The following is a 12,149-nucleotide window of genomic DNA, read 5'->3' on the forward strand; positions in this document are numbered from 1 at the left end:
TCCCCCTCTCCCATGTCCCCCCGGAACTGTCAGTCCCGTTGTTTTCTCCTCCAGATTGTTCATCCAGCCTGTCCTATCCAGACAGGCCTGCAGCCCCCGCCTTCTATGCTCCTCCTGAGGACGCTCATCCTCCGTAACCACAACTCTGTGCTGCCAGCCTTCTGGTCCACTGGCTCACCTCCCCGGCCCTCCCTCCCTTGGCGACTATCTGTCCTTCTGTAAATTGGCTCACTTCACTCAGCTTCAAGGTCCGCAGGCCCATCCACCTCATGAGGCCCTCCGTGTTTTCCATCATTGTGTTTTAAGTGCTCCCCGGTATGCAGGGACCAAAGTTTCTTATCCGCTCTCCGTGAGGGGCTTTGGGGCTGTTCCCCCCTGCGTGCTGCTGGGAGCAGAGCTGTGCATATGTCTGTTCGTGTTCTGGCTCTCGCTGGGACCCGTGTGTCCTGACAACAACGTCCAGAGCCTCACCATCCTCCCTTCTACAGCCACCAGCATGCTCCGCACGCCCACCCTTGGGGCAGGATGGTTCTTTGCAGGGGAGGCTGTCCTGGGTGCTGCGGCATGCCTAGTCATGACCGACTAGATACTGGTCCCCCATCCACCGCCCACCACCCCCAACTGTTTAAAACAACCAAAAATGTCTCCAAACCCCAGCAGATACGTGATCCAGGCACAGTGGAGCATGGTCTACAAGCCCGGCCCCAGCCAAGGGAATGCCTACGTGAAATATTAACTAGCCCATGACAACCACAAGCGAGTTTGACAGCTCAGACCGTCTCAGACCGTCTGGACGACACGGCCTCACCTCGTTCGGCTCTGCTGTGGGAGCCCTGGTGGCCAAGTGGGTGGTGTGGGGAGCTCACCGCAAGGTCGGCAGTCGGAAACCGTCAACCGCTCCCCAGGAGAGAGATGAGGTTTTCTGCCCCCATAGAGACCAACGGACTCGGAAACCCGCCAGGGCAGTTCTGTTCTACCCGTATGGGCCGCTGTGAATCGGAACGGAATTGATGGCAATGAGTTTGCTGGGAGTCCGGGGAAGCAGCTCTGAGAATCCCCTTCCAACCATCAAAACCATTAACCCCCGCCCCCCAGGTTCCAGAAGGCCGGTGGCCCTTCCCGCCCACCCCCAAATACACACACCGTTCTTACTGCTCATGCCTGGGTAGGGGGGTCCCATGCACCCTCCACATGTGCTTTCAATCCACTCGATGGAACTGCAGCCCTGCCTAGTCTCCTGAGGTGGTGAGTTCAGATTCAAGCTCCACTTGAATTATTCTAACTTTAGAACCTCCTGTTGGCTACTGGCTACTTTAAAAATCAGAAGGAACGTGACAGTTGTCCCTCACAGGGTCACCATGGTTCAAGACAGACTCAAGGGCACCAAACAGCAACACAGCTAAACGGAGGTGACACGGGAATTGGTCTAATGTTTGCTTTGGGTTTGTTGATGTTTTTAGGGAATCCACCAAAAATCACATAGCTTAATGCTCAGAAATTCACAGTCCGGTGCTCCTTTCATTGTGTTTTGGCTTTTTACTCCAGAGAACTTGCAATGGTTTCTAATTTTTTTTAAAAATTGTTTTTAACGTGTGTGATAGGGTTTTTTGGTGCCAACGTGGCTCCCACAGCAACATGTGGGAGCCGTTTAGCCTGTCAATCAGGTCACAGCTTGATTAGAGGACTACCCATATAAATGGCTCTCAGGAGGGGGGCCACCCTCTCTCTCTCTGCTTCCTGTTGACGAGCCACGTGGAGCCACACTGAGACCTAAAAGAGCCCTGGAGATCGTCTACCACCACTAGATCCAAAACTTTGCACCCACTGGCCCATGGTCTTCCTGCACTTTGCATCATTTGCATGTGCTACATGAGTTTGAATAGGGATTTATGGACTAGTATCAGACTTATGGGCTAATATCGGGCTTATGGACTTGATCTGGACTGGGCTGGGATGTTTTCTTACTATGCAATTACTCTTGGATATAAAGTTCTTTCTTATACATTTATGAGTGTCTCTGGATTTGTTCCTCTAGCCAACCCGGTCTAACACACCTTGTTGATGTTGGTGTGTACCATCAAATCCATTCCAACTCTCCACAGTAACCCTGCAAGACCAGGTAGAACTGCCTCAGAGGGCTTCCAAGACTGCATTGTTTTTTGTTTGTTTGGTAATCATTTTATCCGGGGCTCGTACAATTCTTATCACAGTCCATATACCCTCCATCGTGTCAAGCACATTTGTACATTCGTTGCCATCGTCATTCTCAAAACATTTGTTTTCTACTTGAGCCCTGGTATCAGCTCCTTTTTCCCCACCCATCCTGCTCCCCGCTCCCTCATAAACCCTTGATAATTTATAAATTATTATTTTGTGATATCTTACACTGTCCGACATCTCCCTTCACCCGCTTTTCTGTTGCCCATCCCCCAGGGACGGGGTTATATGTAAATCCTTATAATCTGTTCCCCCTTTCCAACCCACCCTCCCTCCACCCTCCCGGTATCACCACTCTCACCACTGGTCCTGAAGGGATCATCCATCCTGGATTCCCTGAGTTTCCAGTTCCTATCTGTACCAGTGTACATCCTCTGGTCTAGCCAGATTTGTAAGGTAGAATTGGGATCATGATAGTGGCTGTGGGAGGAAGCATTTAAGAAGTATAGGAAAGTTGTATGTTTCATTGTTGCTACACTGCACCCTGACTGGCTCATCTCCTCCCCGGGAACCTTCTGTAAGAGGATGTCCAGTTGCCTACAGATGGGCTTTGGGTCCACACTCCGCACTCCCTCTCATTCACAATGATACGATTTTTTGTTCTTTAATGTCTGATACCTGATCCCTTTGACACCTCGTGATCGCACAGGCTGGTGTGCTTCTTCCATGTGGGCTTTGTTGCTTCTCAGCTAGATGGCCACTTGTTTACCTTCCAAGGCTGCATTCTTTATGGTTGCAGACAGCCTCATCTTTCTCCAGAGGAGCGGCTAGTGGATTTAAACCACCAACCTTTCAGACAGCACAAGGGTTTGATTCCCACGATTACTCAAAAATTACATACATAATAACTAAGCTGTGTGCTATGTTTTTAGCATGTTGCTACCTACAAGTTATATCCAACACATGCACACACACACACAAACTCAATTAAGTTCTTCCACAGTCAAAAATGTTTACGTAATTCCCCAGTACTAAAAATATTTTTATCCTCAAGCAATTTACATTTTCTGCTAAGAAATCTATTATTGATTTCTTTATCACATTCCTCTGCAGTGAAAACATCTATAGACATTTCAATTTCATCTTCTAAAAATTCCCTTTGAGGCTGCCTAGGGCTTTAAATGCTTAAATAACAGTTTCCCAGATTGAGTTATCGCTCGCTACAACTATTAGCGGCGGAAGACAGATTCAAAACAAGAACAGCATAGTATGCGCTTTTATAATTATTAGACATAAAAAGTCCAGCCTTCTTGGCTGTGCAGTTTATATAAAGGGTGAAACTTTTTCTTGTTTTGGCCTTTATTTTTACCAGGCCATTTATATTACTGATGGATAAATACTAGTCATGACTAGGATAAGACAAAAGGGCCCTGGTGGTGCCATTGGTTAAGCCTGGGGCCGCTAACCACAAGGCTGGTGGTTCAAGCCCCCAGGCCACTCCAGGGAGAAAGATGAGGCTCTCTGCTCCATAAAGATTTACAGTCTCAGAAACCCCCGGGAGCAGGGCTTCCCTGTCCTCCGGGCTCACTGTGTCCGCAATGAGCTTTTAGGATAAGATACACGTGAACCTCAACTTTATTCCTGCTTTTCTCTTTTGAAACCGAAGCAACGGGAAATGAGATTGCGCAACTAAGGAGGTGAAATGGAAAGGTGCTTTGTCCCAATAGGGTCACGTCGCTCTTCGAAGTCTTTCCAAACGGCAAGATGGACCGAGAGGAGTCCGCCTTGGAAAATTCCTTTCAGGGTCTCCCCAAGGATAACTCGATTATCCTTCCGAGGACAAGGCAGTATCTGAATTGCTGAAGGTTTGGGGCCTGGAAGTCAGTCTTGTTTTCCCCGCCCAGCGTCAACCCCTCAGAACTTCGCATCAGTGAGCGGAGGCCTGGCTCCCCAGAGGCAAGGTGACAAGAATCGACTCTGGCGGCAGCTCCCACGAGTCCTCACTGCCATCGACTCATAGTGACCCCACAGCACAGAGCAGAACAATCCTTGTGGGTTCCTGAGGCGGTAACTCTTTAAGGGAGTAGAAAGTCCTGTCTTTCTCAGAGCGGCTGCTGGTTTTGAACTGCTGACCTTGTGGCTAGCAGACCAAAATGTTAACCACTACTGGCTGCGCTAAGGGAGAAAGATTGGGTTTTCTACTCCCTTAGAGCCTTACTCTTGGAAGCTCACAGGGGGTTTCCTACCCTGCCCTACGGGGTCGCTGTGAGTCGCAATCGACTTGATAGCAGTGCATTTGGATTAGGGGGGCTTGGCCACCGAGCCCTCATGGCGGAGGTCGGCATTTCAAGACCAGCAGTCGCTCCTTGAGAGAAAAAGGAGGCTTTCTACTCCCAGAAAGAGTTACCGTTTCGGAAACCCCTGAGGCGGTCCTACCCAGTCGGGAAGGCCCAGTGAGTCGGGGTCAGTTCCGTGGCAGAGACAGATTGGAGGCAGCAGTCAAATAAGGCCCCACCTCCGTGTCGAGAGAGGCAGGGCCACTAAACAACGTGGGGAAGGAGCCGTAGCACATGGATGCCTCCAGGCCACTCAGGGACACGGAGCCGCCGAAGCCTTAGGGGATACATGTCTGCAGATGCACGCCTGCGTCTGCAGGCCTCGGGCCTGCTGCTACTCACCCCGGCAGCAAAGCCCAGACTTCCATCCAAGATCCGCCTCTGGAAAGGACAAGAAAAGGAGACATTTCAGCGCTTAAAGGCCAACATGTTTCTTCAAAGAGCATCACACAACTAAAGCCTGTCCCGGGATCCTGACCCCAGATAACACCTCCGCCCAAGCCTTTTAAAAATGGCCCCGAACCTTCTGGGGGAGCCCCCCCCCCACAGCCCTTCGGGGTTCCTTCCCTATGGCGCTTGGCTAGCACGGGCCTGAGTCCTTGGCTGGGCTCCTAGCTGTTCCTCTTCAGTGTGTCCTCGCCCTAACGCACAGGGACCAGCAAGGGTGGGTGGGTGGGGTGGAGTGGCATTCCTCGATAGGGGTCTGTTACCGCAGCCTCTGCAACTCCCACCAAATGACTGGGTAGGGCGATGCAAATAGGAGCGAGCCCGGGTGGCATAGTCGCTACAGGGTGGGCTGCCCACCGCAAGGTCAGCAGTTCAAAACCACCAGCGGCTCTCTCTCTGGGGAAAAGGGAGGCTTTCTACTCCCATGCAGAGTTCAGGTCTGGGAAACCCACAGGGGCAGTGCTACCCTGTCCTCTGGACTCGCTGTGAGTCAGAGTCAACTCAACGGCCGTGAGCGAGTGTAACATTAGGAGAGGGGACTGGTCCAGGGCTACGTGTGAGGAGGGGCCGCCGCTGAAGCTGGGCCGCAGAGAGCAGCCCCTGAGACCTGGGAAGAAAGAGTGCATGCACAGCCGGCCTCCGTCTGATGTGGGAGGTCGCCAGGACCACAGGCACCACCGACTGTGACGGAGACTCCGAGGGGCAGCACCGTGGCCTTATCTGGCCAAAGACCGTGGGACACAGGAGCAGGCCCATGGCCATCCTGGCCCATGGAGCCCACGTGGCTGAGAGACTGAGGATGAGAGAGTGGGCGACCACGTGGCTGAGAGGCTGAGGATGAGAGAGTGGGCGACCACGTGGCTGAGAGGCTGAAGATGAGAGAGTGGGCGACCACGTGGCTGAGAGACTGAGGACGAGAGAGTGGGCGACCACGTGGCTGAGAGGCTGAGGATGAGAGAGTGGGCGACCACGTGGCTGAGAGGCTGAGGATGAGAGAGTGGGCGACCACGTGGCTGAGAGGCTGAGGACCGGAGAGAGAGACACCCCGCGGGCTGAGGGACCAGTGACTATGTGCTGACTGTCTGCTGGTCCCCACTTGGGGTAACCTACTGACTAGCCTCCATTGTGAGCATCGTCTGGCTGGCCAGGGCAGCGAATGATGGACCCGGAGTAGCTGCAGAGCTGCCTGGGAGGAGCGGTTGAGGTCAGAGCAGGGAAAGAAGGATGGAACGTGGAGGCTCCTGTGTTCCCTGCCTCGTGGCACGAGGGAAGCCAGAGGAGGTCACCTATGTCCCTCTGCACAGCCAGCACCTAAGCCCGCACTCATGGCAGGTGGGTGTGGCCAGTGGCTTCAGGAAGCCACCCAGCAGATGGCCTCCCTGAAGGCACAGGTGTGAGAGCCACACCCAGGAAGACCCCAATGCTCAGGAGGAGTAGGGTGCAGCCGCCCACGAGACCAGGGCTCGTGACACACTGCGGCTCTCGCCCATAGGCCCCACTCTTTCGATGGCTCCAGAGCAAAATTGAAAATGTTTAAAACAGTGGTTCTCAATCTTCCTAATGCCACAACACTTTCATACAGTTCCTCATGTTGTGGTGACCTCCCAACCATAAAATTATTTTCTTTTGTGTATGTGTGATTGTGTGTGTGTGTTTAAATTTTTAATCATTTTATTAGGGGCTTGTACAACTCATCACAATCCATACATACCTCCATTGTATCAAGCACATTTGTTGCCATAATCATTCTCAAAATATTTTTTTTTCTACTTGAGCCCTTGATATCAGCTCATTTTTCCCCTCCCCTCTCCACCCCCACCTCCCTCACTTGTTTATCTTCAAGCCTTTAAGACCTCCAGATGCTATATCTTTTGATAGCCAGGCACTGTCAACTTTATCCACCACATTTGCTTATGCACTTGCTTTGTCTTCAGCAATCGTGTCGGGAAGGTGAGCATCATGGAATGCCAGGTTAATAGAACAAAGTGTTCTTGCATTGAGGGAGTACTTGAGTAGACACCCAGTGTCCATCTGCTACCTTAATACGACACCTATAAATATATGCACATAGATCTATTTCCCCATAGTCATACATAAATATATTTACATATGTACATGCCTGTATTTAGACCTCTATAAATGCCCTTTGCTCCTAGTGCTTTCCTCTAGTTCCTTTTACTTTCCTCTTGTCTCACTATCATGCTCAGCCTTCATTTGGGTTTCAGTAATTCCTCTTGGTTACAGTGCCCTTGATCAAGCCCTACCAGGCCTCCTACACCCTCCTCGCCATTGATTTTGGATCACTTGTTGCTCCCTTGTCCCTGGGTTTGTTAACACGACTTCCTTTCCCCCACCTCCCCCTCTCCCATGTACCCCCCCGAAACCATCAGTCGGGTTGTTTTCTCCTCCAGACTATTTATACCACCTATCTTATCTAGATAGACCTGCAAATATAATAATATGCACAAAAAACAAGACAGAGCAAAACAAAGCAACAAAAGAAAACAAAACAAAAACATCAAAAAACCAATGACCAAAAAAAAAAGAAAAGCCTGTAAATAGTCCAAGGTCTGTTTGTTGACCTTTAGGAGTGTTTTCCGGTCAAGTCTGATGGGGTGCCATGCCCTGGCCCCAATGTCTATTTTTGGTATTCCCTCGGGACTTCCTTGCTCTGCTCCCCTTGCTGTTCTGTTGCACGCCCTTAGTGTTTTGCCTCGGTGTGGTAGGATCAGATCAGGTGCAATTCCTACTCTGTGTCTCCAGTGTCGTCCCCTATAGGGCTATGGGTCAGTGGAGATGTCCTGTCTCATAGTGGGGCCAGTCATACGGCTCTCTCTGTGCATTGGCTGCTCTGAGTGGGAATATCGTCCTCAAGGCTTGGTGGGCCAGGATGTACTCCACTCTCTCTTCCTCCCCCTTCATTTGCTCCCGTGTGCTCTGATCAGACATGTCCCTCTCCCTGAGCTGTAGCTTCAGTGCTGTCCTCTGAAGTAAATTCTTCTGGGGGAAGGGGGCATAAAATTATTTTCGTTGCTACTTCATAACTGTAATTTTGCTACTGTTATGAATCAGAAGACCCCTGTGAAAGGGATGGTCAACCCCAAAGGGGTCGAGACCCACAGATTAAGAACCTCTGGTTTAAAGGATATTATCCAGATAATGGTGATGTCATTTGCTTGTAAATATATATATATATATATATATATATATATATGATTCATAATTTTGATAAATATATATTTGCAAAATATATATTTTGTAAACAAATGTGAAATTTGCTTGTAAATATATATTATATATATAAATTATTCGAGATCCATATATATATTTGGATCATTTTTAAATTGCTGTGAGGGACAGGGTTGGCTCTTCCATCTCAAAGTCTGCGACCCCTGAACGAGGGTATCCAGCACACATGGCACTGAGAACACCCCACCCCACCCCAATCCCGGGCAGGGGCAGTCAGCAAGGTGGCAAACAAGCAGAGGGAAGAAGCAGGCACAGCACAAAGCAGGGACCCACACTGTTAGACAGGAGAAGGCGGATTCTTCCTGGAGTGGAAGCTGGGCATGGAGGAAGCCGAGCAGCCAGGAGGAGGCTGGGGCAGCAAAGGGGTGGTGGAGGAGGTCAGCACAGCAGGTTAGGTGGGGCAGGAGCGGGGGGAGGGGGGCACACAGCAGGAGGGGGGGCAGTTGGGAAGTTGAACGGTGGAGGATAGTTGGGCAGGGTTGCAGACAGTTAGGTAATGGGGATGTTGTGGGGAGAACTGGGAGGGGGCGGGGTTTGAGGTTGAATGGTAGGGAGAAGTTGAGGGAGGGTGGGGGAAAAACCAGGTAGTGGAATAGTTTGAGGGGCTGTTGAGTGGGGCAGGGGCAGTGGGTAGTTAGGGGAGATTATGGGGTTAGTTAGAAGGGGTGGGGAAAGTTGGGTAGCGCTGAGATTTGGAAAGAGGAGAGTTGAATGGGGATTAAATAGGCTGGTTCAACACTGGGGAACACTGGGGAGTGGGAGAGGCTGGGTGGTAGTGGGAAGTTGGGCTGGGTGGGGAAAGCTGGGTGCTGGGGCAGTTGAAGAAGGAAGTTGGGCAGGAGTGGGGAAAGATGGTTAGCAGGGGTGGTTGGGTGGTGGGGGGAAGCTGACATGCGAGTGGGGAACACTGGGTAATGGGGAAGGTTGGGTGATGGGTGAAAGTGGGTGGGGTAGGGGAAATAGGATACTGAGTGGGATGGAGGGAGGAAGTTGGGTAGTAGGGGAGGAAGCATGGCAGGAGTTAGGCAGGGGAGAGAAATTGGGAGGGGGTTAGGTGGGGCTGGAGTGTGGGCTCTGTGGGGAGTGGGGCAGCGAGGCGAGTCTGAAGCAGCCGATGGGGTGCGGATAGCAGTCCGGTATGGAATCTGATGCTGGTTGTGCCAGCCCTTCTGTAAAGGCCTCAAGCTGCCCTCATGGGTTCCCAAGACCATGGAGCTGCTGGTGGTTTCGAACTGCCGACCTAACAGCGGCCCAAGGTGCAACTGGGCAATGGCTCCCACATGTTTCCACACACACCATCGATTCCAACACGTCTGTAAAGAATCTTTATAGACACGTCCTAGCTGAGCCACCAACCTACAGCCCTGGAGACTCCCCAGTGCCCAAGCTGCTGGCTCCACCGCTCAGGCATTGCCAGCCACCAGCAGCCTCGGCTCCGAGTGGCCCCCAAGAAGGACAGGAGGTGCTGTCCCTGGGGAATGGGCTACCCAGACAACACCCTTCTCCAGGTGGGCTAGGACACAAACTCAGCATCTACCCAACGCCTCCGATCTAACCAGACACACACAATGAAGAATTCTGGGGAAATCACCCTAATCAAATCCACCTGGGGCCTGGGAGCGGGGAAATGCAACCTGCTTGTTTAAGCGGATCACTCTGATGTTCCATTTTTAGATATTCAGCTCAGGGGACAAATCAGGTGCTGACATAAGAGCAGGAAATAAAAACACAAACTCTGCCATCGAGTCGATGCTGACACATAGCGACCCCCTGCGGGTTTCCGAGACGGTCACTGTTTAAGGGAAGAGAAAGCCCAGTCTTGCTCTGGAGTTGCTGGTGGCTTCAAACTGCTGACCATGCGGATGGCAGCCCAACGCGCAACCAGCACACCTGCAGGGCTCCTTAGGAAACGTGGTTGTTACAAAAATCCATTGTCATTTTGAGACTTAAAAGTGGAGGGGTGGAGTTCAGCCCGTCAATCAGGTAGCAGCTTGATGACCTCATTTGGAGGCACTAAGGAGATAAAATAGCTCAGTGGGTGCCGGACATAGGCTCACTCCCTGCAAGACATCCTTGTAGTTAAGCCCTATGGAGCTTTGCGGATGGAGCCAGAGCTCTGGAGCCGGAGGAGCCACAAGGGGATAGACACACACCAGCACTGAGATGCTTCCACTGCCACTGGTCTGTGATCTCCCTGCATTCAGTGTCATCGCATGTGTTTCATGAGTTTGAAGAGTTATTTATAGACTGGTATTGGGCAAATGGGCTAATAACAGACTTGGGACTTGACCTGGACTGGGCTGGGATGTTTTCTCAATATTCAATTGCTCTTGTATATAAAGCTCTTTCTTAAACACATATGCGTGTCTATAAATGTGTTTCTCTGGTCTACCCAGAATAACACAGGAAATAAGAAGGTAGCCTAATTGTCCATCCCCTGGGGAGGTCTCGGGAAGAGTGGGGCAGCCCCACGATGTGGGATGAAGTAGCCATTTAAGTCCTGTCCTCGGGAAAAACCGGGCGGTGGGCCTGGGGGCTCCCTGCCTGCCTACAGATGGAGACGGGTCTAGAGCGAACGGGTGGAGACAGAAGAGCAGATCCTGCCCCTCACAAGGTAAACATTCTTCGAGAGCCACAAATACTTCTACAAATAAGTGAAATCACTTCTATCTGAATGACAGCCATTAAAAGGGTTCCATTTTGCCTCGGAGCCACGTGGACAGACCGATAGAGCCGCAGTCTGCTGATCCCCAGTCTAACCTGCTCCTCGGACTGACCTGGGGGTTTACAGCAGAGCTGGACAAGCCAGGAGTGGGCGCCCAGTCATGACGACCCCGGTGGGGGAGGGGGTGTCAGAGTAGCATGAAACTGCCCCCACGTTTCCACGGCTGATCTTATGGAGGAGATTCCCAGGCCTTTCTCCTGAAGCACCTGGATGGGCTCGAACCGCCAGTCTTTCGGTTAGCAGCAGGGCATGTGAAACTGTTGACAATGGCCGGGGACACCCGGTGACCACATGCATCCTGATGAGCAGGGAGTCCCCACCCACGGGGCTTCTGAATCCCACTCACAGCCCCCCAACCCCAGCCACGGCCTCTCGGCGCATTTGAAGCCGGTGAGGACAGAACCTGAGGCCACTCTGCTCCGGACCCTGGCTGAAAGGCACCAGGGCCCCGGGCTTCAAGGGGTGGGGCTGGGGTGGCGAGGTGACCGCCTGCCCTCTGCTCCGTGTCCTGAGTGTCTCTTGTTCAGGGGCTGTGCTTCGAAAGATTTCTCTCCGTGGCCACAGCCACACCTGGCTTGTGTGCCCCCACATCCCCAGGAGGCTCTCAGCACCCGGATGACCGGTCTATCCCGAGCAACCCAGAGGACGTGGCTCGCTGGCCTAGGCGTGCTCCAGTAGGGGCAGAGGTTCACAACAACCCATGGGCATTGCCCTGGTGGCGCAGGAGGCTGAGAGCTGGGCTGCTAACTGGAAGGTCGTCGGTTCAATGCGTCTGCCCCCCTCCCTCAGGTACCCAGAGCAGGTGCTCTGTCCAGCCCTGTGCATTGAGCGGGGTCAGGGGTGCGAACATCATGAGCTTCAGGTGCATGGGAATGGGGTGTGGGGAGACTATGACCTTGTGGTGGGCGGGGGGAGTTGAGGGGGTTATGCATTCAGTGCACATGTGGCAGGGAGCTAAAGGGGGCTATGGAAGAAGGGAGGGTGTGTGGGAGGTGGGGGTGGGTACACATACCTACACGGAAATATGGAGGGTGGGTGTGATGCGTAGGAGTGTGGGGAATGCAGGGGCGTGGGGGCACCCACAGTGCAGGTGAGGGAGTATGGCGCCTGGCAGGGTTCGGGAGTGGGTCATATGGAGGATGGAGATGAGGGTGGTGTGGTAGATGTGGGGGGTGGAGACGTAGGGGGAGAGAGGAGTGTAAAGGAGAGGTGGGAGATGTGGGGGGTAGGTGAGG

The 12,149-nt window shown here is 52.3% G+C and overlaps 1 protein-coding gene across 2 annotated transcripts in view; it reads right to left on the reverse strand.

Moving 5' to 3' along the window:
* SLC39A11 (solute carrier family 39 member 11) overlaps positions 1–12,149 on the reverse strand; it is a 291,723-nt gene that overhangs the window by 273,334 nt on the left and 6,240 nt on the right. For both annotated transcript variants that reach the window (XM_004709171.2, XM_045299650.1), the window contains exon 3: positions 4,836–4,874. In XM_004709171.2, the coding sequence (XP_004709228.1) occupies positions 4,836–4,874 (39 nt within the window). The remainder of the gene's footprint in view (positions 1–4,835; positions 4,875–12,149) is intronic.

This window comes from Echinops telfairi, unplaced genomic scaffold, assembly GCF_000313985.2.
Source record: "Echinops telfairi isolate 266 unplaced genomic scaffold, ASM31398v2 ScPeMD7_7458;HRSCAF=8496, whole genome shotgun sequence".
Classification (NCBI taxonomy): Eukaryota; Metazoa; Chordata; class Mammalia; order Afrosoricida; family Tenrecidae; genus Echinops; species Echinops telfairi.